Genomic DNA, 25,955 nt, shown 5'->3' on the forward strand with positions numbered 1-25,955 from the left:
GTTTAATACTTCCCAAGTTTTAATTCGTAATGCAGCCTGAACAATCACAAAACCAAGTGATCTCAGAGTTGTTATGCATGTACCGCTCTTCATCGCTGATATCCCTGTTATTCATAATTTCTCTTCACTGTTGATTTTACTTTTAGATTTTCTTCTGTCTCAGATATATTCCTGACCTTTTGCTATGCTTTCTCTGGTAATACTTTGGGTTGGTCCCTTAAAACTATAACAGGGTTTCCATTTGGTTCCATAATTACTTTCCAACCTTTATTTTGTTCAAACGGGTCACAGGTCTCATAAACAGGTACTTTTGTGTTGCACTTTCATCACCAAGTTTTGTGACTGCACATTATATTTTATGCACGTTTGCAAAATGGCTCCTTCTGTTTAAGTTTCTACAAACATTCCAATATGCAGGATACTTACTGTGGAAGGAGGTGGATTAGTTCTGTCTCTCTCACAAACCCTGATTTTTATCTTAGCTCGTTAGTTCTGCTAACTTTCTGAAATCCTCTTTTCGGAAGAGTGCGACCTCACCTGGAATACTGTGTGCAGTTCTGGTCTCCAGTGTTAAAGAAGGATGAATTCAAACTGGAACAGGCACAGAGAAGGGCTACGAGGATGATCTGAGGAATGGAAAACCTGTCTTATGAAAGGGACTCAAGGAGCTTGGCTTGTTTAGCCGAACCAAAAGAAAGTTGAGGGGAGAGATGATTGCTCTCTGTAAATATATCAGAGGGATAAATACCGGAGAGGGAGAGGAATTATTTAAGCTCAGTATCAATGTGGACACAAGAACAAATGGATATAAACTGGCCATTGGGAAGCTGAGATTTGAAATTAGACAAAGGTTTCTAACCATCAGAGGAATGAAGTTTTGGAATAGCCTTCCAAGGGAAGCAGTGGGGGCAAAAGACCCGTCTGGCTTTAAGATTAGACTCGATAAGTTTATGGAGGAGATGATATGATGGGATAACATGATTTTGGCAATTAATTGATCTTTAAATATTCATGATAAATAGGGCCAATGGCCTGTGATGGGATGTTAGATGGGGTGGGATCTGAGTTACTACAGAAAATTCTTTCCTGGGTATCTGGCTGGTGAATCTTGCCCATATGCTCAGGGTTTAGCTGATCGCCATATTTGGGGTTGGGAAGGAATTTTCCTCCAGGGCAGATTGGAAGAGGCCCTAGAGGTTTTTTGCCTTCCTCTGTAGCATGGGGCACGGGTCACTTGCTGGAGGATTCTCTGCTCCTTGAAGTCTTTAAACCACGATTTGAGGACTTCAATAGCTCAGACATAGGTGAGAGGTTTTTCACAGGAGTGGGTGGGTGAGATTCTGTGGCCTGCGTTGTGCAGGAGGTCAGACTAGATGATCATAATGGTCCCTTCTGACCTTAATATCTATGAATCTCTGAATAGGTTAGATCAGGAGGGCAGGTGGAAATGAAGAGGAAAGATTGGGATGGAGAAAGAAAGAAAACATGCTGGAGGTGGAGACAGGGGAAGAGCAGGGTCAGTTCAGGTTTGTTTACACACAGGATTTTACACAGCAGTTTAGCTCAAGGGCTGCAGACACATTTATTGATTTAAAGCGGGTTATATCTGTTTAACTTGCACCTGTACATTTACTGACACAAGACAAGGCCCCAATTGTAAGAAGATAATGGCCGTACTAGGTCAGAGACCAATGGTCCATCTAGCCCAGTATCCTGTCTCTAACAGTGCCCGATACTTAAGGGGGAATGACCAGAACAGAGCAATTATCAAGTGATCCAACCCCAGTCATCCAGTCCCAGTCTCCAGCAGTCAGAGGTTTAGAGACCCTGAGACTATGGGGTTGCATCCCTGGCCACCTTGGCTAATAGCCATTGATGGACCTAGCCTCCAGGAACTTATCTAATTCTGTTTTGAGCCCAGTTATACTTTTAGCCTTCACAAGATCCCCTGGCAAGGAGCGCCACAGGTTGACGGTGCGTTGGGTGAAGAGGTACTTCCTTTTGTTTTCAACCAGTGTTTGGACGCTCAGCTCGGCCAAGGGGAGGTTTCACCCACACAGGCTGGTGGAAATACGAGTGGAGAGCCAGAGAATAGCATGCAAGGGGCTAGGAATGGGCTATCAGGCCATCCCTAGCCAAACACCACCCCATCCACAGCCCAGCTGATACTATACTAACCCTGAAGCTCCCAAGTTCTGTGCGTCTCCACTGGGGAAACATGCACACAGTGAGGGACCGGCTCTTCCCCACCATTGCCTGAAGGAAAGGGGAGGGGGATGGGGCACGTACAGGATCCACGTCTCTGATCCTGCTCCTCCTTCCCCAAGCAGCAGAAGTAGATTGTCATTAAGGGGCTATCCCACTGTAGATTGAGGGGGGGAGAATACCTTTGTGTACAGCGCCTAGCACAGTGACTGCCTAGGCCCTACACTAATACAAATAAATTAAAGCAGGGACATAGGCCTGGATCAGTGAGATTCCCTCCCTCCAGAGTATTTCATGGGTCTGCTCACTCCCCCCACCATTTCCTTCTTGTCCACGGAGTCCATCTGCTCCTCCTATACCATCACTCCTCTCCCCACCCTGTCAGTCGCCCCCCCCCCATATCAACTCCTCTCCCTACCCCAGTTGCTAGGCCCACCATAACATTCTCCCCACCCCTCACACAATGGGGTCTGCTCCCCCCACATTTCCTCCACCCCTCGTTTGATCCCACATGACCCCCCATCCCAGTTTTTCCCCTCCTCCCCCATTTTCCCTCCAGACCTGCCCCTCTTCCCCTAATACCAGCTCCCCATTCTGCCCCAGACCTATCTACCAGCTGGAGAATGAAGCAGTCGGTCCCAGAGCTCTCCTGGTCTCTGGTGGGCTGCTCCTGAGGAGCTGGGCAGGTGCTATGATGGCCGGGATGGGGGTGGCTGCATGGGTGCAATGATGGCACGGGGTACAGAGGGCTGGCAGCTGTGGGTATGTCAGGCCACAGGTTCTCCTGCCTTTTTCAAAACCGCCCTGAGCGCCGTAGCTTTACACGCTGCCTGGATTGGCCAGTCTCCATCTATGCACGGGCCTGGCATTGGCATGGATATATGCATGGTGATTGTGTGCACTGTATGTATCTGAACAATCTGTTTCACCCACTCTGCATCCATGAAGCCTAAGTAGAAAAGATCTCTCAGTCCAGGGCGATCGTATCTTTTCTGGGGAGCCCTCTACCCAAGGATTCCAGGGCCAGCAACATGGTAGCCTGTCTCCAGGAGACACTCAGTGCAGATGGGGATGCTTTTAGCCCCACTTAGGGCTCTTAGTTTTCAAAGGGGAGGGGGATAGGGGACAACAAACAAGCAGACAGACTCTCAGACTTCTGACATTCATGGCCCAAAATGGAAAGACTCCCTCTGACATTCAGAATGTGAGTACCAATACATTTACGGCTGTCTTGGGTTGGGGTCTCTTGAAACAAATGGAAAAGGAGTACTTGGGGCACCTTAGAGACTAACCAATTTATCTGAGCGTAAGCTTTCGTGAGCTACAGCTCACTTCATCGGATTCATACTTTCCACAGTATGCATCCGATGAAGTGAGCTGTAGCTCACGAAAGCTTATGCTCAAATAAATTGGTTAGTCTCTAAGGTGCCACAAGTACTCCTTTTCTTTTTGTGAATACAGACTAACACGGCTGTTACTCTGAAACTTGCAACAAATGATGACCCAAGATTTAGGAAGAAAAATACTTCTCTGATAAATAGGTCTTGATATTTATCTAAACGTTCTCCCCCCTCTTACAGTTGGGGAAATCAAGGCAAGGAATATGTAAGTGCCTTGCCTGTTGACGATGATGGATGGATTGTAGTAGATAAACAACAAAAATGCACCCTTACCAAACAAAACCCCATCACCTGCAATCCAAGAGATTATAGAAAATCGGAAGAAGGGTGATAATGTAGATAAAGACTGGATCCACATCTGGGTTCAATCCTGGCTCAGACACAGACTCTCTGTGTGACTTTGAGAAAGGAACTGCATCTCTCAATCCCCCACATTTGTAACATGAGAATGATGCTAGTCCCTTTATCTTGTCTGTTTGGCCTGTAGGCTCTTTATAAGGCTCTCTCTTCCTTTGTATATGTACAGCACCTCGCGCAATGGGGTTTGATCTCTGTTAGGGTCTCTAGTCAGTGCAATGATTCAAAACAATAGACAATAAAAATACCAGCTCGGGAACTGTGTTGAGCCAACCCATGAACAAATAATTTTAATGGTTTTCAGCAGACCCATCGTTTTGTAGGCGCTCCACTGTCTCACCTTGTTGAAGTTGGACAGATCCAGTAAACACAACAAATATATGATACAACCCATCACAGCTGGATTAAAAAAATACACAAAAAATATAATACATAAAAAATGGTTTTACATTGTGGACTGACACAGCTCTACAAATGGTGACCATAACCCTGGTAAGCTTTACAAAGTCTTTAAAAAAATAAAACAGTACTTCATGTGAAATTCATAAATACAATGGGGGAGGAGGAGAGGAAGGGGCTTGGTTATTGATTAAGAGTCTCTGGGTACCTGTTTAAGTCCCATTACGGGAGAGCCAAGCACTTGGCATCTCTACCGCTGTCCCGTAGGAGTGAGTGGCAGCCGGGCTAACGGGCAGCACGTGGATGTGTATTTGTGTCCGCAAACCAGAGGTCAGAGGGCGTGTGAGAACAGCCAGGGAACTAGGCAGCGGATCTACTGCATGATGCTTTGAGATTACAAGGGAGGGAGGTGGGTGGGTTGCAGATGAAGGGCTAAGCAACATAAAACAGTCCAGTTTAAGAAGAGATTCTTTCCAACAGGGCTCTGGCCCAGTGTGGGAGCGGGGCAAACACAAAGGTGGGGCGGGGTTGTGTTGGGTTTTTATAAAGCCCAACTCGTCTAGCAGAGCAAACTCCCCCCACCCTCCCCTCGGCGAGGGGACCGGAGCCTGCCGCAGGAGTGTATACAGAGCCCTCTGTCTGGAAGGCAGGTTAGTGAGGGAAAGAGGGGGGCATTGTTATGTGTCTCTGCATGCTGACGGGAATGCTTGGAAAAGGGAGGGTTGAACCTCAATTCCCAGAGTTTTAGATCTGCGAGTGAAACAAACATGCTACATATAAGAAACCCAGCCAGGTCTCCCCACCACTGGAACATGGGCACAGAAAGGGACTATGGGGATTCAGGATTCTCCCCCTCCCGAACTGCACAGACAGCAGCTCCCCACCTCCTCTTTCTCCAGCTACTCCCTACCCCACAGCTAGAGATGGGCCGAAGTGTCCCAGAGGTCAGTGTGCTCGGCCTTCGAGAATCAGCCAACGATGACTGAATCTTCCTAGGAACGAAGCTTGTGCCACTCTGGGGGACAGCTACTCGCCCACGCCAAGGGGGACAGGGAGCCTGGGACATTTGCTCCACCCACCCAGGGGGACTGGGGGACCAAGGTTCAGAATAACTTGAGGGTGGAAGTCCTGGGAGTCTCCATGCGCCTTCGCTCTGAATTCCACGTACCATCAGTTCTTGGAACTTCAGCGCCTACTGTTTGCTCCCCAGCACTGCCGTGTATGCTCTGCATTAAGGTTTGTTTCCTGAGCTAGTGCACTGGGCTTTGCCGTATTACTGCTCTGGTTCCAACAGGCCGCCCCGTCAACGGTCCCATGCAGCTCCTCCGGCTCACGCGGGCATGGGTGTGTCCGTCAAGACTCCCCGGGGAGGGGTTTCCAGGATGCCCACAGGTGGCACCAATCGCAATGTTATTAGAATAGTTAAATATGTTGTACTAGAAAAACTTTGACCAACAGATGGTTTCCTTCAAGGGTTGGAATCTTCACAATTCCCTCAATGCTCCTGACAGCTTCCCCCGGTCACAGAAACTCAGGGCTGCCATATTGGATTCAAAGACCCATAACTTACTTGCCTACCTCCCTGCCTGCCTACCTCCCTAGCTATACAATAACTGTACACCTGGCCACCAAGCAATGTCTGGGCATCTAGCCTTCAGAACAACATGCTAATCAATCCCTAGCTCGAGCAGAGGGGGATAAAAAGGAAGAAGAAACGGGTCAAAACTGAAGATTCAGCCTCTTGAAAGCGAGGCTAAGTCCACTGGGAAAGACAGGGTATGAAGCAACAAAATGTCTGTCTCAGGAACATCCCCTTCCCCTCCCTTCTGCCTCCTCAACCTAGCACTGCTCTGCTCTCACTTTCCTCCCAGGAGAGAGGGAGGAAGGCAGCAATGGAATGACAAGCCATTAACCCACCAGTTTAGGAAGCAGCACAATGCAATAGGGCTCAAATGTCTGTGAGATCCCCTCCTTGTCCCCCTTCATCAGGAGCAGGCCCCCTCCTGAAGACAGAGAAAGGAAGAGAAGTCTGCAGAGTGATGGGGAGGAAGGCAGAGGACTCTAAGGACAGTGTCCCCCCTGCTCTCCTTCCACTACATCTATGCTACCTACATGCACCAAACCCTTGAGATCTGCCCAATCACCATCTGCCTGATATGGCCAGTCTCTTCCTTCAGGCACCATCTCAAAGACCCCCGCTCTCTTTGGGCCCCTTTCCAGAGATCTGCAGTCTCCTAGAAAAAGGACATTTTTCCAGCACTGGGACCTCCCCTTGCAGCGGCCTCGCTGGGATCAGGCCTACAAGCTAATCTAGCTGGGCAACAAGGACCCTTGGATTCCAGCCATCAGCGGGCCCATCCATTCACCCTCTTTGTGCTAGCGATCTCTCTCTTGCTCCAGCCTCCGCCAGAGTCACTCGCCTTAGTGGCAAAAGAAGCAGGTTCCAACTCCTAACTCCCTCCTGCTATACGGCCTCCTCCCCGAAATGCAGCCACAGATCGCTTCCCCCCGTTAGTCACAAAGTTCTCAAAGGAAATCCCCATGTCCAGTGACAGGCTCTGAGCTCCTCAGTGGAAAAGCCACGTCCCTCAGTGGGGATTGGACAGGGCATAGGAGAGGCAGTTAAGTGTGGGAAGGGCAGGTGGGGCAAGGGAAAAGCATAAACTGAAAAAAGTCAGACCGAAAATGCCAAAGAGGAAGAGATGGAAAATTTACATATGTAAATTAGGGTGGGAAAACACAATCCTGTTGCCACTTCCCTATTACTTACTATTAAGCCACAAATGAATAATTAGAGGAACACTACTGAGTAAAAACTCCTGGGCCTGAGCCCGGATGGTGCGGGGAGCCCAAACTCCTACGTACTTCAGCAGGAGAGGACGACATTCATCACCTTTTATTTTGCTCCTTGGTGTGTTCCTGCATCTGAACTGACACTGTACGAGTCAGTTTCACGTTGGTTCTAGTCACTTTCACAAGGCTGGGCTGCAAAAGCTGCAGGGGCAGGAGAGCTCCACCCCAATTAAAAATATGCTCTCTCTTTAAAAGAACATGTATTTTAAAACTTAGTTTTAAAAAATTATGAAAAAAACGTTTCCATTCAAGTTTGGACAACTCTCCCGACTGCCCCTTTAAATGACAAACCCTACATTTTGGACCTTCACTACCCAACAGTGTCCCTTTAAGCTGTACCCCAGCCATACCACCACCTTCCATTTTGTCACAGCCATGTGGCCAGATTTCAGCCAATGCGACACCCCTGAAGTCCAGGGAGTTGTGTGGTTCACACCATCGGTGGATTTGGCTAATGGGGATAACGTGAGGTGGGTTATAAGGTACCACTGTGGTGGATGGGTAGACCCCACTCCATTGCCTGCAGATAGGAACGATCAGGAAAGCAATGGGAGGCGATAGGGAAAGTTAATACCCTGCTAAACTGATCGTCCGGCTTTGGTCTAAGCTTTTCCTGCGTCTCTGCCATGAAGTCAGATGCCAAAGCATCGGCAAGAGCTGCTTAAAGCTTCCAGTCGCTTGGGATGTTTGAGAATTTCCTGGGTGATCCCACCTTTCCCAGCCCAGGGACTTTCCCCCCCAGGCCTCTCAGACTCTGCCTGGGTACAGCCATTATACTGCTGGTCTCCATAGCCTCTGAGATCTCTTTTCTCCAGCTGAGCCCCTTCCTGTCATTCTGCTACCTTCCTGCCCTCCCACCACCTGCTCTGACCTCCCACAGCCATGCACTTAGGATCCTCTTCTCTCAACTGGTTGAACACACGCTCCAAGGTGATGCACCCACATTCCCAAGGCCTGGGACACTGCCACGGGACCAACGCCCCCACACAAACCATAATGCCAGGCATACTGCTGTGGGTACCTCCATAACCGTAGCTCCAGGGACAGTGTTGCAGGATCACTGCACTCCTGAAACAAACACAGTGCTCAGTGCCATTGCTGTGATAACACTTTTTACAGTCACCATTCCCTCTTGCAACTAGCTGACGGGGACGTTACACACAAAGACCTGACCTGCGTCTCTGTGGGCCATGCTGGCTTTGCACATCGCCCACTGCAAAGAGTGGGGCAGAAGAATTCTCCCTTTCCCTTGCCTGTTTCCAGACCAGACCATGCCTTGTTGGATAAACCAGGCAGCATCCACTTTCTCATCCCACTCTGAAAGGCCATTTCAGCACCACCCACTCATCAGAACGAAGCCAGGCAGAGCTGGGCCGGGACGCACGATCATTTATAGCTGAGCAAGGAGGTGCATCTGGGTATTAAGAAGGGGTTGTCGGTCGACGTGGCAACATGCTGCTCTAGGACGGCATGCTGAGAAAGGCACACAGGCGGTAGGCCTCAGGAACGACGAAGGCCAAGTCTTTCCCCTTCCAGCTCTGGATGAGCCCCTCCTTTCGCTCTATGGTTTCTTCTTCTTCTTTTTTTAAAAAAAATTGTTCCTAAGTAGAAAACATCTTTGATTGTGAGTCAGTCTTTTTGGCTTTTCTTTTTCTCGTTTTCAAAAGACTTCCACCGAGGCATCCTGCATGGGCAGCTTCTCTGCAAAGGCCTCTCCCCCCCCCCCAAGCCCCACCCATCCCACAGGGCCTCTAGTCTTTGACCAACTTGTACACGTGGTGTTGGGCGCCATGCTCGCTGGTGGATACCTCAAAAACAAAGGCTATACAGAGCAAGGTTTCCTGGGTATCCCTATTCGTAACAACCTGGGTGGATAGGAGAGAAAGAGGAGTCAGGAGAGTCCAGAGATGGGTTCTGTGTTATCTTGTAAGGGACAGTTTTACCATGTGGATAATTTATTTTATAGATCTGTATCCACATGTATGTACACACACACACACACACCCCCTGAGTCTCCGCTGGCTTGTACCTTGTGAAGCCACTTACCCCAGTACAACATAGGTGAAATCTAGAGCTGGTGCAAACGCCAAACTTTTGTTTCATGGGACATTTTTGACACTTTACAATTTGTTTTCGTTCTGAACCGGAACAAAAACAAATGTTTTCAAAACTTCCCATGAAACAGAAATTCCGCCCCCAAAAAGTAGTGTTGGAAAAATGTTGAAATTTTATTTCAAAGTGAAATTTTTCTTTAGAAATGTATATGATGTTTAAAATGTTTTTAATATTACTTTTTTTTTTTATATTAGTTCTGATAAGACATGTAAGAATCTATAACGACATGTGATGTCAGATTAGGCTATGACTTGACATAGCGTAGCATATTTTACACTATTAGTACCGGTCATGAAATAATGTGCAAATGATAAAATCTACAAATAAACAAATACATTTCAAAACAAACATTTCCAAAAGAAATTTCATTTGGAAAATAAATTTTCAGTGGGAAATGGCACTGAAATCGACACAATTTCTCAGAAAATTTCAGTTTTATCTAAACAGTATTTGTTTTGAGGACTATTTTGTGACCAGCTCCAGTGAATTACGTGTATCGGGGTACACAGCTGCATATATATTTATTAATATGGGTGTCTCTATAGTGTCTAGTCACATTACATTTTAACGTATTTTATACACACACGCACTTTAGAAGGATAAAATTCGTGTGAACAAAAAAGGATTAACCCGCCTCACCCCCCCAAAAAAACCTCTCTCAAAATCCAGTTGTGATTTTCCCTCAAACTTTCCCCAAAGTGCCACCTCGGCACAAGATGTGGCCTGTAAAAATTCTAGGTTCTAGGAAAGCTGGTTCGATCAGGAAATGGCTTTGAAGAAATTAGAGCCTGTGTTTTCAAAATAATTTTAGGTGCCCAACTTGAATCACCTTAAACAAGCCTGATTTCCAGAGGGCAGGTGCTCAGCACTGTCTGACTATCGGGGTTCTTTAAGGCAACCCAAGGAGTGCACCCAGAATAACTAGTCACTTCTGAAAGTTTAGGCCCTGGTCTATAACGGGGGGGACATCTTCAGTCTTAACCATGCGGGGGAGGGGATTTGCACCGACATGCAACAAAGGGTGGTCATATGATTGTGGTCATCAGTAAGTCATGCGTCACTTATGAATGGTGAGCCTGGAAGTGGAGAATGGGGATGGAAGAAGAAGAAAGGAGGCAACGTCGGGTACCTGCAGGATGGTGAAATTCTCCAGGACGCTGTTCATCATGTACTTCTCCGGGAGATGCTTGAGTTTGTGGATGAAGTTGATCATGTATTCGCACATGGGGGATCGATGGATTCGATAGACAAACCGGCCATTCTCCAGCCGTGCGTACTCTGTCTGCAGAAGAATAGATCCAGGTGCTCAGTGTTACTACACAGTTAGCACGTGGCTGCTGTCAGAGTGTGCAAGGGAGCGTGCGGGAGTAGGAGCATGCAGGACGGACGATGTAGGTAGCAAAGACACTGGGATCTGCAGCATGAGTCTAAGCGAACTGGGATAATATCACTGCAGAAGGCTGAAATTTACTAGCTCAGGTACTAGATGCTCCCAGATCTGTTTAAGGAGCAGCTTTCATCCAGCTATTTCCACTCAATCGTGCCTTTAAGGCTGTTAGCTCTTTGGGGCTGGATTCTGTTAGCATCTGGCACATTTTACCTGTGACACAGCACTGCACGTTCCTATGATAATTAATAACGGCACAGATCTCTATTAATTCAGCTCTGAATTCCCAGGAAGGTAGGTACCCTCCCCATTTTACAGATGGAGAAGCGGAGGCACAGAGGGACAGTGACTTCATCAAAGGACACAGGGAGCCAGTTGCAGAACTGGGAATGGAGGCTTGACTCACCGGCTCGTGCTCTAGCCACTAGCCCGCACTCCCTCATGGGCGTGGGACTCACCTCTACCTTCTCGACGACTTGCTTCCCAAAGGAGCACACCTTGGTGGAGACAGTGACGGTCATGTTCTCTGCGCTGCTGTACTGGCTGCTCACGCCATAGAAGGTCCCAGGACCGTCCTGGATCGTGCTGTTCAGATCCGCCTAAAGCAGAGGGAAAGGGAGGGCGTTACCAGGAATTGAGCTAAGCTTTGGCTGGAGGCGGGAAGGTCCAGAATGTGGAGCTTTCAGGGACAGAGACCTGGAGGTAAAAAAAAGTCACTGATTTACAGAAATACCATCTTTCTCGACGGACTGAAGGCACAGAGAGCATGTCAGCCCCTCCTGAAATGCAACTACGTCTGGGGAGAAAGACAGAAGCTGTTGAACAGCGTGCTGCAGGAGTGCATGCTAGGTTAGGATAGGAAGCAGAAAATACCATATAAGCCACTGCAGCCGGGCTGGGGAGAGAACTGAGGGACGCAGGAGGTAGTTACCTCTGTTGGCATTTGGCCAGGACATCAGAGCTAAATACCTCTGCTCTTGCAAACACTGCTGCCGGATATGAAAACCAAGGTCCTCACCCTTGAGGCCGTTCCTGTCTCAGGAGGACACAGTACCGACAACGCTAAGAGGTCAGAAATCTGGATTCAGACCCACCCACCCCGCCCCAAACCAGGAGACTTTTAAAAGATAGCGTGTGTTTTGGTCGGTCTTGATTTTTGAACTCCCTCATGGTGCACCAGCGTGTGTGGGGTGGAGGCAATTAGTGCAGCTAGCTCCCCCAAACGTATAGAGGAAGGAGATTTTTGCCCCCCTGTGGGAGACACGTTGCTCCCTGATGGCTCAGAGCTTCCAGCTTCTCTCCAACCCCCACATTCTAACTCATTAATTTCATGCCTCCCTGCTCCCCACCACCTGCCCCTCCTCCAGCTCAGCAATTAATTACGTGGCCCTCCCCTCCCAGCCCCCACATCAGTTCTGCCCTCCCTGCAGCTCCAAAGGCTCTTCTCCTCCCGCTCCTGGGCCTGGGGGGGAGGGAGGGCGACTGGAATGGGCTGTTCCCAGGCTGGAAGGGGGATACAATTCCAGGGGCTCTTCATGCCCCCTCTTCCCAGGCCCGGGGTTGCAGGCAGAGAGGGACAGAGAGCAGACTGACCCACTGCTTACAGGATGAGGGACGGTCTCCCTCCTGTGCCAACAGTGTCGGCTGTGCCTTTGTTCCCCACCCCCTCCACACTCGTTGAGCAGGGCTGACGTTCCAGTGAAGGCTGGAGCCTTAGGGATCATGGGGAGACTGGCTGCAGTGGGAGGCAGAAGCACGTGGCTGAGGCTGAAATGGCAGCTTTGAAGATGGCACGTCACTGAGTTCAGCAGTGCCTTAGAGGGAAGAGCCCCCTGCCAACACAGCCCCCCTCCCAGCACTGCACTGACTTGGGAAGGAAGTGTGCCCATCTTCCGACTCACCCACACCTGTTCTTGCCGTTTCTAGTGACCCTGGAAGATCTCCCACCCAAGCCTGGACCCAACCCAAGCTGGTGTGGCTTGTAAGGACAGGCAGCATCACCCCCGAGGTGATACGGCTGATAAAAGCCCCTGCATGTCTGTCCACAGCTGCCAGCTGCCACCCTGGCTTCTGCTGGGGAACAAACTTCTTCTGGCTCAACTCAGATCATTGTACAAACAGGTTTGCCAGCTCCTGCCCACCACAGTGTGTGGGAGCATCTGCGAGGGGCTCTAGACACACAGCTGGGCATTGTGGGGAGGGTGGGAGCATGGTTCTTACCCAGAACTTGACAAGGAAGAAGGAGTTCTGGGGTCCTCTCTCGTAGAGCTCCTTCAGGCCCCCCTTCTTCTCAGGGAACTTGTCATAGATTTGACGGATGTCCACGGCCTCCAGCAGGGGGTCGCTGTATGAGGGGTTCGTCTGCCCGATGTGCACGAAGAGGTGTTTGCTATACTGTAGAGGAAGCAGGAAGGGTCAGCGATGTGGGAGCTATCATCGGTTGCCCTAGATGCATGCACACCACGGAACCACAGCCACTACGGTGATGCTGTGTCAGACGCCGGAACCCAGAGCCCTCCAGCCTCCCATCACCGCCTGGGCTAAGAGATCACAGGGACCCAAGCTATGCCTAGAATCATTCTCCACTCCCCTCTGCTGCACAGGGGCATAGGAGGGACAGCTCTGGGGGACACCAGACTTGTCCCTGGGCACCGATGCTTGGTGCTAAGAAGCATAGGGACAGCAGAAATGTCCCCTCTGCTCTCTGGGATCCCCATCCCCGTCAGTCTATTTGGAAGGGCAGGGTGAGGGGTCAAAACTCCCAGCGCCCCCCACAGGGTTACCGTTTCAGCATCCCGCGGCACCTCCATGAACGCTGAATACTCCAGGAGCCGCAGCTTGGCGGAGGCGATGGTGCGGTCCTGCCAGACGGGCACGGCTGAGGCAGCCGGTGGGAGAGGAGCCAGGGGCTCGTAACCTAGAACGGAGAAGGAGAGACCATCCAGCAAGCCATGGGATAACCCACCACTCCCCTGGGGAAGCTCAGGGAAACCTGTGCCCGCAACGTCGATGCGGAAAGAGATCTGGCAGGTCTCCGCAAGCCCAGCCGCCCTTCCTCCTAGCCGACGCTGGGCTGGTTTCCTATGCTAAGGGCAGGTCTAGATGGCAGGTTTGCTGTGCACTGACTTGACATGCAGTACGTAAGCTGCGGTGACAGCATGAACATGGACAGTGGTTTCCATCCGCATCGTAGCGCACACACGATAACTTGGAGCGCCGTAAGAGCGGGGCATTTGGCGGGGACCTCCAGCCTGGCTCTAGAAGTGTCATGCAAGGGGGCTGCCAACCCCCTTCCTTGGGGGCCTAGTCCAGTGGCAGACACACACACTTCTCTATGTGGTCTACCACTAGAGAGGGATACAGAGCCACAGCTCGTTAGCATTGCCAGGAAGCTCCCCCGGCGTACAGCCCAGTCCGACTCTCGGCCTGCCCACGCTGACCCCCCGTGGTGCTGACTCCCTTCGGATATGTGAGACCCACATCAGCTCCAGACCGAGGTCTGCGCGTTTAAGCCTTTCGCTCTTTCTGTGAACACTGGGGGAAAACAGAGGCCTGTCCCACCAGGGAAATCCCCCACTCTCCCATCCCTGCTAAGATGGTCAACTTCTGGGGACGGGGGCTGACGGTTATTTAAATTACACACACGCACAGCACCTAACACCACGAGGCTTTGATTCTTGATCGAGGTGCGTCAGCACCGCAGCACTGTCAATAACAATTGCCCTCCCTTCCCCTAGAGCAGTGGTTCCCAACCAGGGGTATGCTGCCCCTGGCGTACGCAGAGGTCTTCCGGGGGTACGTCACATAATCCAGCTATTTGCCTAGTTTTACAACAGGCTACAGAAAAAGCTCTAGCAAAGTCAGTACAAACTAAAAATTTCATACAGACAAGAACCTGCTCTATACACCATACTCTGAAATATAAGCACCATATTTATATTCCAATGGATTGATTTTATCGTTACATGGTCAACATGAGCAAGTCAGCCATTTCTCAGTACTCCTGGCTGTGACGCTTTTGTATGTTTATGTCTGCTTTTGTAGGCAAGTCGTTTTTAAGTGAGGTGAAACTTGGGGATACGTCAGACAAATCAACCTCCTGAAAGGGGGACAGCGGTCTGGAAAGGTTGAGAACCACTGCCTTAGAGGAACACTGGTCTTGGCTACCAGCCCTCCTGGGATCTGTTGTGGCTAACTGGTCTTCCTGGCTAATGAGATTACACTTTGTGATAACGGGGGATTTCCACCTGTGTTTCTTGTTCAATATGTAACAACGCCGCTGGCTGGGTTACCCACAAGGGTTGAACCTAGGACTTCTGGAGCCAAGATCATGAGCCTCTACAGCGTGGGCTAAAGAACAGACTCCCTTACCTTGGAAGCAGTAGCAGACTCACTAACCTCTATATATGGTCTAGCCACAAGGGAGGGATAAAGAGCCACGCTGTGTTACCTTTGGAAAGGCTGAGGGGTCAGTGGGTGTGCTGGGAGGCTGCTTTATTTCTGGGCCCACCGGGTGGCAGAGCGTTGCTCATAACAGAATTAAACAGGGCAGGTTCTCGTCTCAGTGGACTGCGGAGACTCAGGATCAGGGGCAGTCTTGGGAGCTTTGCATCCTGGTGAATTACAGACTATGATACGGAGGTGACACCCTAGTATCTTAGGCTTGGGGCAGGTGGGGGACCAGTTCTCAAGGTGGCGCCTCTGATGCAAAAGAGACAATTCTGCTGTCAAGTGTGAATCCCTGGTGCAGGAGGTGATGGAAAGAGGAGGAAACAGCCCCTCAGAAGTTAGAGCTCGGGCGGCCATAGCAGAAGGACACAGAGATGCATATGTGAACATGCACATGAGCAGTGGGCAGAAGCTGGGGTGGTGGAGTTTTCCTCTGGGGGAGGAGCCAAGGGCAGGGCAATTAAGGCAAGCAAACGAATATCTCTGCGCCTCCAAGAGGCGATGCGGAAGAGGTGAAAACCTGGCCACCAGTGAAAGTGACCCACTTACTGGCTAGTGATGGAGGCATTGGTGGCTGGATGGGGTAGGCTGGTTGTGCAAATGGTTTAATGCTGAAAAACAAAGTGCATCGTTAGGCAGGTTAATGCGAATCTCGTTTATAAAGCGTCCTCCCACCCCCCTGCCCCACCTCCTCTCCGTACGGAGCTTCCTGGACAATTAAGACAAGAACATCTATATCCAAATCCACACAGTGTGCCTCTGCGCACGCACACAGAGAGCAACTGCTAATTCTCATCTCCCTACATCTGCCTGCCCCGCTCTCTCCTCCCCAAATGAAGAGGCCTTCTGTGCCCCTCCCACCACTCTGCCCCAGCAACTGGGATATGTCCAATCCTCCCTCCCGACACACCCCCTTAGTCTAGTATAAATGCAGCTCATCCGGAGGCCCACATTCTCAGTGCACACAGCGATCAGCCAGACACCAGCGCTGGCCGGACCCCAGAGATCATCAGGAGCAAGTCATTAGCAGCCAGATGTTGGTGGATCATCGCCACAGCCCCAGGCCAGAGATACAGCAGTCCTTCATCCATCAACACACTCAGCCTGGGCAGTGGCCAGACAAATGTTCCCCACCCCCCACCCCAGAGGTAGTGGGGAGTTCTGCACACAGGTTTCTGACCCTCTCCTGACTACACGGGAGCCAGCTGCATGCATCAGGTTGTTCTCCACACACTGCTCACATGCAGATTTAAAAACATGCACACCAGTGATTTGCCTAAGCTGGCAGAGTTGGGCATAGGACCTAGGAGACCTGGCCCCCCAGTCCCTGCTCTCCCCGTAACAGCACACTGCTTTCCTGACCTCTGACTGACACAGGAACTTGAGGGGAGAAAACCAAGTCATATTAAAGCATCAGCAGCCATAAATACGGTCTGATTGAGACTTGAGGTGCCTCTTTACTTACTCCTGAGAGGGTCCAGGCTGTCCTGGGATAGACCCGCTCCAAAACTGGGGAAACAAAAGCACACACAAAGGAACAGTCAGGGACTTAACAGCAGCACATCCCAACACCCTACGACACATCTTACTGCAATTTGAGCAGGTTACTAAACAGCTCGAGGGGCTTTAAGGTTACACAGCAAGTCTACAGCCAACCTGGAAACTGCGTCTTCGGCAAGAAATCCTCTAGGGGAACGCCGTAGCTGTGAGCTCCCCAAGGGTCAAGTCTCCTGTCCCTTTCCTCAACAAAGCCGCCTGTCGAGACAGCCTAGGACTGGAGTAGCTGTGAGCTTCCTTGCAGCCACCCCTCCCCTGCTGTTCCCTGTATCAAGTCCCAGTGTGGCAGGTGAGCCTGCAACCTCCTTCCTAGATAGTGTTCCTAGCTCATTCCATGTGGCAGATCCTGCTGGGCTGGGAACACAAGGAGAGCCTTCTTCCACCTGGGGAGAGCAGAGTCCCTTACCCTGGGGGGAGCAGAGAAGACCGCCTGAGGAAGAGGAGGAGGAGGGCTGAGTTTGTTCTGCAGGACGCTGGCGGATACTATCTGTGCGGATGACATGGAGGCCATACTCTGAAGGGCCTTGTCCTTCGAGACCTGGTCCTTTGAGAGAGGAGAGGAGGAACAGAAAGCATGGTTACCAACCCAAACTGACAGGGACGCAGACAGACTGACCCTGATTACCCCCTTCAGTGCAAAGGAGCCCAATACACTTTACAAACTGGATCTATACACGCAAAGGGAGCCCTTCAACTGCCCCTGAAATGCAGCCACCTCTGGGGTGGAGCATGGCAGCTGTTTATCATTGCCATGCATTGTTACACAACAGTTTAGGACAGGAAGTCACGGAGAATAATGAAACAGCAGGGAGAACTTGGGAAGGAGAACAGAAACCACCCCCCCCCCCACCCAGACTGGAATTTGCTCATGTTAACATCCCAAGGGATTGTCGAGCACAAGTGGCCCGGGCCTCGGTTTTAAGTCTCACGTGTGAGAGGGCACCTTTAGCAGTACTGGTTGGGTCCTGACTCAGAGAGAAAACAGGACCCAACCAGGACCCCCCAACGAGTCACTGATACCAGGGATTTTTCCTTGGGGGCGGGGGGTCTCAGTCCATGGGAGAGGGCCAGGGAATATTAAAGGGATAAAGAGAAGTTTAAAGAAAGTAACTGCAAACTCAAGCACTACTTACCAAGTTCATGGCCTGTACGTAAAAGAAAGGAATAGCAACGGTTAGTATGTTTGCAACAATCCCAGAGCAGAGGCTCGTCTGCACCCTTATAGGAGTCATTAACATACTGACCCTTCGAAGAACCAAGGAAAGACGGGTTTGACTTTGGAAACAAACCAGATCTAAACCTGGGTGGTTTCTAATGGACCTGGTCTCCCTGGGAATGGGCACAACAGATCCGTGCGGGCTGGTAACCTCTTCTCGGTTAGGCCCCACTGAGTAGCGCACGGGCCGCCAGTGAAATACCAGAATAGGCTGCACTCGTATGTGAAGCTGTGGATAGGGAGCCCCGGGCTGGCTGGGCACGAAGCAACCTTACCCAGCTCACACATGTACGTGTGTGACGTATGCACCAGCAACGGTTCTATATGTGCACACAGCAGAAAGGTGGGGAATGAGATGTGCATGGCTGTATGCAAACAGGGGCGCTGGAGCCATTTTTATAGTGGGGGTGGTGAAGGTGGAAACCATGTACTTGGTTGGGAACTGAGTGGATGTGCGCATGTAGATCTGAGCGGGGATAGGAGCGGGAAGAGTGCTGGGTAGAGGGGATTTAAAGGGATGAGTAGGAGGAAATGATTCTCAGCTGTTTTACGACGGATTGATTTGTGAATTTCCAGGCCTGCACATAGATCCTCATTTGGGCTATTGGATCTTCTGTGTTTTGAATATAATCAAGCCTTTCCCATTCACCATCTCTTAAAAGTTTTAAAGCTGGCAAAGTGAAATGAGAAAACAGGCATCAAAAATAACCTCTGCTTATCATGCTCAGCTCCAGGGTCATTGGGAAGGAGCCATAGGAGGGAGAGGGTTAAAACCAGGAAATCGAAGTGGCCACATTTTCAGACGGGCCCAGTGCAATGGTTGCGGAACACTAGAAAATCTGTCCCTAGATGTCTGTGTGTTTATGTGAGGCAACTGGCAAAAGGAGCAAGGTTTCCTTTTAGCAATAACTATTTGGCTCACTCAGCAGGAACAGAGGGTTCTGCAATCTTTCCCAGCACATCTGTGGTCATCCTAGCGCAGGGGTTCTCAAATTGGGGGTCGGGACACCTCAGGGGGTCACGAGCTGTCAGCCTCCACCCCAAACCCCGCTTTGCCGCCAGCATTTATAATGGTGTTAAATATATTTAGAAGTGTTTTTAATTTATAAGGGGGGCGGGGGTCGCAATCAGAAAGGGGTCACCAGTAAAAAAGTTTGAGAACCACTGTCCTAGTGTGCTTATTACATATGTATGCCCTGATCATCAGATCATATATTGCTTTTCCGCCTCAGAGCTTAACTTGAGGCTTGATTGGCCAATTCATTTTGAACCAATTTTAAGAGCCCCCAGAGACTCAGGAGATGGATGTATTTTAAAAATCAATATTACACAGTCCTGTACGTGGGGAGCATAAAAGCAACGTGCACGGACACACGTTTGAGGCATAGTGAGAACTGAAAGGCTGTATTCAAAGAGGATCACAAAATGGAGATACGGCTGTTCCACACAGAGGCCCTTTTGGCCCTTTCAAAATTGCCCTCAAGTGCCCCTTGTAACGGAGTAAGCAGGGCTTGTTAAGTACAGCCTCCTTCCGCACCAGTTACTGAGAGTCCCCAGGGGCAGAGGAGTTACTGTCCTTATGGAAAAGTCAGATGGAATTTAATAGGGACTAAATTGATAGGGAGCTATAGAAATGACTCCCAAACCCTATACTAGAATTGAACAGCAAGCCAGAGCCTCTCTCTAGGTTCTTTTGAACAATCCTCTAGACTCTACAGTAGGGACAGAATTCCCTATTAAATTCTACAGGGATTTTCTGCCTGGACTTGTTAAATGGGACAGGAAGACAGAGGGTACTGGAACAAACAAATGCATATGGACCAGCAGAGAGATTTCTCCGTCACCTGGGAGCGGCCCCTGCGCTGTGCAGGCTAATCATAGTTATTGCACTATTATGGTGCGTTCTTCCCCTCTGTTTGCGGCATCCACCTGTTGTCTCTCGTCTCCTACTCGAGCTCTTCAGGGCAGGGTCTTTTAGTTAAGCGTGTGCACGTGTGCCGTGCCTGGCACAATGGGGCCCCGATGCTGGGGCTCCCACAAAACAAAATGAACAACAACCACCAAAGGAGGAACATCCTGATGAGAACTTTCGTTTCAGCTTCAGTTGCAAAACCCCTCCCCGCACCCTGCCTTGTGACACCACCCCACCCACATGTGCCTCTGGCACCCAGCAAACAACAATACAGAGAACACACAGTGGAAACGGTTACTGAAAGGTTAGTCAAACTCCACTTAGAAAGAGGGAAGGAGAGAAAGAAAAGCCAACCAGAGAAGAGACAACATTCCAGTTTTATCCTTGCTCTGCTCCCTTGGCTCCTGGATCCCTAGCATGACCTGTAGGCAGCCAGAATGAACTGGAGCAGGGTCTCCATGGGAAGCCCCCAAAGCTCCTGGCTGAGTATCCCTGCACTAGCGAGTACGCCCCACCGTATGAGCCCTGTGGCTCAAATATCCCCCACCCGGCATCTCCCTGTGCTGGTCCCACAGCCCAACTGTCCCCCTACAGACTAGAAGCACAGGCCCCAACACCCCCGTGTCTCCTTATGGGGAGGGGTGAGGGGCAGCGTCACAGTGTGCGGGCCCCATAGCCTGAGCAGCCCAACACCTTCTGGGCCAGAGTGGCCCACGCAGCCTGAGTGCACTAGAACCAGCTGGGACAGCATCACTCTGCACGGCCATGGGACCAACTCATGAGCATCAGCATCTGCTGGGGGAGCATCACCCTGCAAAGCCCCTTGCTCCGGGCCCCCAGCCTCAGCCACAGGTGTGGGCTCTGCATCTCATTCCCGCCCCTTGGACGTTATGGCTTCAACTGGGGAGGTGCCCAGCATGCTGTCCTGACCCCCTAGCCCAGTGCTACTAAACTCGTCTGGAGCAGTACCTAGCTAGGTTAGGCTCCAGCCTGCACTGCTCCCTCACCGTCCTGCAGTGGCCAACTTCTGATGCATCTCTGCAGCCTGGGGGAGGCCCTGACTCTCCCAGCTACAGGGAAACATGCAGAGCCTTGCCCAGCGCAAGAGCTTGTGGGAAGGAGGAAGAGCACTAAGGGGAAAGCCTAAGAGCCTTGCTCGCTATGTTACTGACTTTGGGATACTCAGGCTCTGGCCAGCCCTTGCAACCTACCAACCCTACACTCCCCGCTCCATGCAAAGCAGGTCCCAACATGGGCAGAGCGCTCACCATCCTGCAAAGGGCACACGGGAGGAGGTTCTCCAGGGAGGCCTCTATCTGACCTCAGGAGCTTCCTAGCTAGACTCTCCAGCTGGAGAGATCCTGTTGCAGTCTCTTCCTGCCACCCCTTCCCCAGGGAGTGTCTGGTTCCAGGAACGAAGGGAGTCGGGGAAAGACATAAAAAGGAAAGAGAAAGCAGCACACCACAGAGCTGAGTGTGTTAGTTGTCAGCACGGCCACTGCTCGGGGGCAAGCGGGAGGTGGGGGGAAGCCGGGGAGCGCGTACCTTCAGCTTGGACTGAATCTCGCGAGATTTCCGTCTGGCTAGAACCTGCAAGTGGCTAGAGACCTGCAGAGAGAAAGCAGAAGGAGAGGGGAAAACAGCAGAGCCGTCAACCAGAGCAGAGGAGAGGAAGGAGAGGGGCTGCCCCATGCTCACACACCACGGACGCATGGGCAGGGTCTCCAACGTACCTTAATGCCAACCTGGTACTCCCGCACCTTCTTCCGAGCTAGAACCTGTATATGGCTGGACACCTAATGCCCGCCAAGCCGTTCAAAAAGGAAAACACAAAGAGAATGAAGACATGATCCCGCACTCCGCTGCGCTCGAGATACACGGGGCCAGCCTGGGGGTCAGCGGAGGCTCCTGGCCTGGCCGAGGTTCTGGAGAACTAGCACTCCTCCTACGGAACGCGAGCACCAGTGGCCAAAAATATTGGGCCAGATCCTCAGCTGGTGTAAACGTTACACCGGTTTAGGCCAGCCGAGGGTCTGGCCCATAGAGCGGCATGTGCCCCGCGAGCACACCCCTCTCGTTTCATTTTGCAGTGTGGTTCTAACTCTGCAACCAACGGTGGTGTGGACGCCAAGGCTGTTGGCGGCTTCTAAGCAAAGGGGGCACACATCTGACCGACATAGAGATGGTTTCTCTAACCGCCAGCCTGGCACGCTCAGCCCGGGCTCTTTCCTTCTCGTGCGTCACTGTCATGGAGGGAGTTTCTGAAAGGCAAATTTTGCCCTTCCACACGGCCATGCCAATCCATGCCTGGCGGGATACGGCCCTGCAATTGCAGCACAGCTAATAATTCCACGGAAGACGCAGGAGCTGGAGCAGACTCCGGCAGGCTCCCCAACCTCTCTGTGAATTGTGCTGTGCAAAGAGGAGGAAAAACGTCGGCAAAAATTTTCAGGGCCAGGTTCACTCAAAAAAGTGAAGTCGACCCAGCTACGTCACTCAGGGCTGGGAAAAATCCACCCCCCGGGGCAACGTCGTTATGCCCCCCTGGCCCCTGGTGTAGACAGTGCTTGGCAGACAGAAGAATTCTTCCATCGACCTAGCTACTGCCTCTCGGGGAGGTGGGCAGGGATGGTGTCCCTCGCCTCTGTTTGCCAGAAGCTGGGAATGAGCGACAGGGGATGGATCACTTGATGATTCCCTGTTCTGTTCACTCCCTCTGGGGCACCTGGCACTGGCCACTGTTGGAAGACCGGATACTGGGCTAGATGGACCCTTGGTCTGACCCAGTCTGGCCGTTCTTATGGATTAACTACACTGACAGAACCCCTGGCATCATTGAGTGTCCACACGGAAGCGCTGTCAAGCGTAGACAAGCCCCAAGTCTGGGCATTTAAATAAAAGGCGGCTGCTTTTGTGAGAATCCACAACCCTCACTGAGGCCACTGAGAGCTGTCAACCCTGGAAAATCAGGTGCATGCAGTGTCGTTATAGCTGTGTTGGTCCCAGGGGGGCGAGGTGCTAGGTTTTATCGGACCAACTTCTGTTGGTGAGAGAGAGAAACTTCCAAACCACACAGAGCTCTTCTCCAGGCTTGGGAAAGGTACTCCGAGCATCACACCTAAATACCCGGTGAAACAGATATGCCCTTAATACAGGTTAAAGAGAGCATTCAAGGGGAAGCGGGCATCAAGTGGGGAGTTAGGAACCTCTCTTGGGTCACCCAGAGCTGGAAATTTCGGCCTCATCTGTGTCATGCTACGGAGCAGGCAACACTGAATCCAGCCTGGGAGCAGGTCTGTGCAGCAAAGTGGCGTCATTTCCCACATGCTCCCTTCTGACCATCAGCTGCCCCTACATCCTGCTCTCTTGCATCTAGTCCCAGCCCCTAGGCTGCTTCTTCAGCGCAGAGACGGTCTGCTGTGCATCGAGGTGCCTTTGACACATGGAGGAACATTTCTGATGGAGATCACCAGGTTCAGTTTGCTCTTGGTTCAAACCTCTGTCTCCAGAGGGAGCCAGTGAGGGCTGCACGCTCCCTAACAAAATTCCCCTCTATTCATCCGTTCGAGCGGCACCTTCCACTGCCCCCCCCCCACCTACTGCCAAGCCCAGATAAGTTTTCAAGGGATCATTTCAAACATTTAACACACAGGAAAAGTTCTACTACATGGCGCCAACGTGGCCTTCAGTCTATCCATGTCTCTAGACAGCCCTCCCCCCAGTAGGATCCAAGCACCTTATTATCAATCAATATGTCTATCTACGGTGCTTATACTGCCCCCATCAATGCAGTAGCAATCACTCATGGATTTTATCCTTCCTGGGAGGTAGAGCAGTGCTGTTATTCCCATTTTACAGATGGGGAGCTGAGGCACAAGGGTAGATTAATGATTTGCACAAGGTGTGTGTGTCTGAGCTGGGGATCGAACCCTTGTCTCCTAAATCCCAGTTCATTAGACTGTCCTGCCCCCCATCACAGCTCCTCTTGCCAGCCAGTCTAGAGCTACCTGTTGTCACAAGCCAGCGGGGAGCAAAAGTCAGATTTCCAAGTTCCTTTCCCCCTCACATTGGCAGGAACCCCGCTACAAACCATAGCCAGTCACAGCACCAGTGACCCGCTCTTCTAATCCCATCACAGTGCATGCACTGGACACAGCCAGAGGGACTTTCTCGCATGGGGAGCAGCAGGATGGCTGTTGGCAACCTGACCTGTTGCAAATGAAAAGAGCCTCTTCAAGGCTTATGGACAATCAGCTCCGTCCCTGGACTGGTCCAGAAGCACTCATTGACATGGTCATGGAAATGGATACAGGACTCCTGCTCCCTTGGTGCCACGAGGCAGGTAACACCCCAGAGCTCCCACAGCAGGTGTGATTCGCCTCCAGCTGATTTTCAATGCTGCCCTGGCGCTCGTCCCCAGTTCTGCACACCTCACCCAATACAATGAATGGGGGCAAGGAGCATGGGGCTGGCTGGAGGGAGGGGATGCAGGTAGCCAGTGGGAACAAGGAGCTCTATGATTCCCCTGCCACTGAGCCTTACAACAGTCTGAGCTTCTGGTGGGGGTGGGAGAGAGCTCTTTGCCCATGCCCACGGCTGACAGGACAGATTTCTAGTGCATCAGCACTGGGGTATCTGAGGCACCTGGGTTATACAAGTGCCCCCTGTCCTGGTAAAGAGTACTGGCAGAGAGGGGCTCTAGAACTGGATCTAGAAGAGAGGGGTGAAAGACGCAGGATTTCACTAGAGATCTCACACACCAGTGACCGTTCAGAGCTGGAGGCTGGCCTGGCCTAGTAGGAAGAAAGGGGCGATGTGCATAATTCAGATCCAGGTTTGAAACTAGAGGTGTTTGGGTTCAGGCCCAGATTCCTCCAGAAGCGATAGGGCCGGGTGTGTATAAAACAGGAAGACCCCATGAGCCCTAGGCCCAATCACAAGCCAAACCCCAAATCAAATGACTTTTGAAGGTTCAATTAACACTCCCTATGCCCCACTCGCCATCACAGCTCCCCCCAGGAGGGGAGGCGGTCATGTCGCTGCCCCATGCAGAGGGCTGCTCTTGGGACGTGGCTGGGCCCATCGGGACTCTCAGGAGGCTCAGGGATGGGCGACGCTGGGCTATGGAGGCACACACCGGAGGGCCGATCCCAACGGAATCCCAAACTCCAGGGGTTCTGACACCTCACGGTGGGACGTCAGCAGCCGGGAACCGCGGGATCTTAGCACAAGAGCCTCTACTGCACCAGCTAAGAGAGGCTGTTAGCCATTGCTGCAGGAGACTCATCAATCTCTAGTTGGCCTGGCCACACCCAGAGGACCATAGAGTGCCACGCTGGCAGGCACAGTGTACAGGAGGCTCACCCAGCCCCGCTTGCCCAGCGAGCTGAAGCCCACGGGAGGAGATAAGACGACTGTGCAGGAACAGATCAGTTCCTGGAACTCAAGCATCCGATAAGCAGTGGGGTGGTGGTGGGGGTCTCAACGATCACTATCCCTCCCTTTGCTGGGCTGTAGCAGCTCCCAGAGAGCTTGACTAGCTGTATCCGAGCCCCATAACCTCCCCCATGACACAGCTCAGCGTGATCCTCATTGCACTGATAGGGAAAAAGGGGCACAGCGAGGGGAAACGTAAGACGTGCAGCAAGCCAGCGGCAGAGCTGGAAGCGGAACCCAGGCATCCGGACTGCCACACAGTCCCTCCTCGTCCTCCCAGGGCGCAACGACAAGCCGAGCGGAGCGAGCCAGACTCCCAGCACTGTCCTCGAGGTCGAGCCTATCAGCCAAAGGTCTCACACTCAGACACTTTCTTCAAATAAAGTAAAGCAGGGTTTTTTTTACCTGTTTTCTCGTCCGTGTTTTCCCCGTCCGGAGCTTGATGTATCTCGCTATCAATTCATTGCGACCTAGAGCAAGCCAAAGTAAGAACAAGACTAAGAGCAGAGTAAGAACAAGATCAAAGCAGGAGCATCTTGCCAGGTCCTCTGCCCTGCCCCCGACACTCAAACACTTCTCTTCCCTAGTCCAAGTGGAGCCTTCCCCCCACATCCCAGCCCTGGCCTAACCAAGGTTTCTCTCCAAGCCACATGTCAAGTGACAAGGCTT

The 25,955-nt window shown here is 51.5% G+C and overlaps 1 protein-coding gene across 3 annotated transcripts in view; it reads right to left on the reverse strand.

Moving 5' to 3' along the window:
• Positions 1-4,226: 4,226 nt before the first annotated feature.
• TEAD3 (TEA domain transcription factor 3) overlaps positions 4,227-25,955 on the reverse strand; it is a 57,179-nt gene continuing 35,450 nt past the window's right edge. Inside the window, exons 3-14 of one of the 3 annotated variants that reach the window (XM_075122004.1) lie at positions 25,692-25,756; positions 21,584-21,646; positions 21,396-21,458; positions 17,856-17,867; positions 17,129-17,266; positions 16,631-16,674; positions 15,715-15,776; positions 13,500-13,633; positions 12,937-13,110; positions 11,175-11,315; positions 10,459-10,611; positions 4,227-9,079 (exon numbers count right to left, since the gene is read on the reverse strand). In XM_075122004.1, the coding sequence (XP_074978105.1) occupies positions 8,966-9,079; positions 10,459-10,611; positions 11,175-11,315; positions 12,937-13,110; positions 13,500-13,633; positions 15,715-15,776; positions 16,631-16,674; positions 17,129-17,266; positions 17,856-17,867; positions 21,396-21,458; positions 21,584-21,646; positions 25,692-25,756 (1,163 nt within the window). In that variant the 3' untranslated portion in view covers positions 4,227-8,965. The remainder of the gene's footprint in view (positions 9,080-10,458; positions 10,612-11,174; positions 11,316-12,936; positions 13,111-13,499; positions 13,634-15,714; positions 15,777-16,630; positions 16,675-17,128; positions 17,267-17,855; positions 17,868-21,395; positions 21,459-21,583; positions 21,647-25,691; positions 25,757-25,955) is intronic. The other 2 variants (XM_075122005.1, XM_048827090.2) reach the window with 2 other exon arrangements.

This window comes from Caretta caretta, chromosome 21, assembly GCF_965140235.1.
Source record: "Caretta caretta isolate rCarCar2 chromosome 21, rCarCar1.hap1, whole genome shotgun sequence".
Classification (NCBI taxonomy): Eukaryota; Metazoa; Chordata; order Testudines; family Cheloniidae; genus Caretta; species Caretta caretta.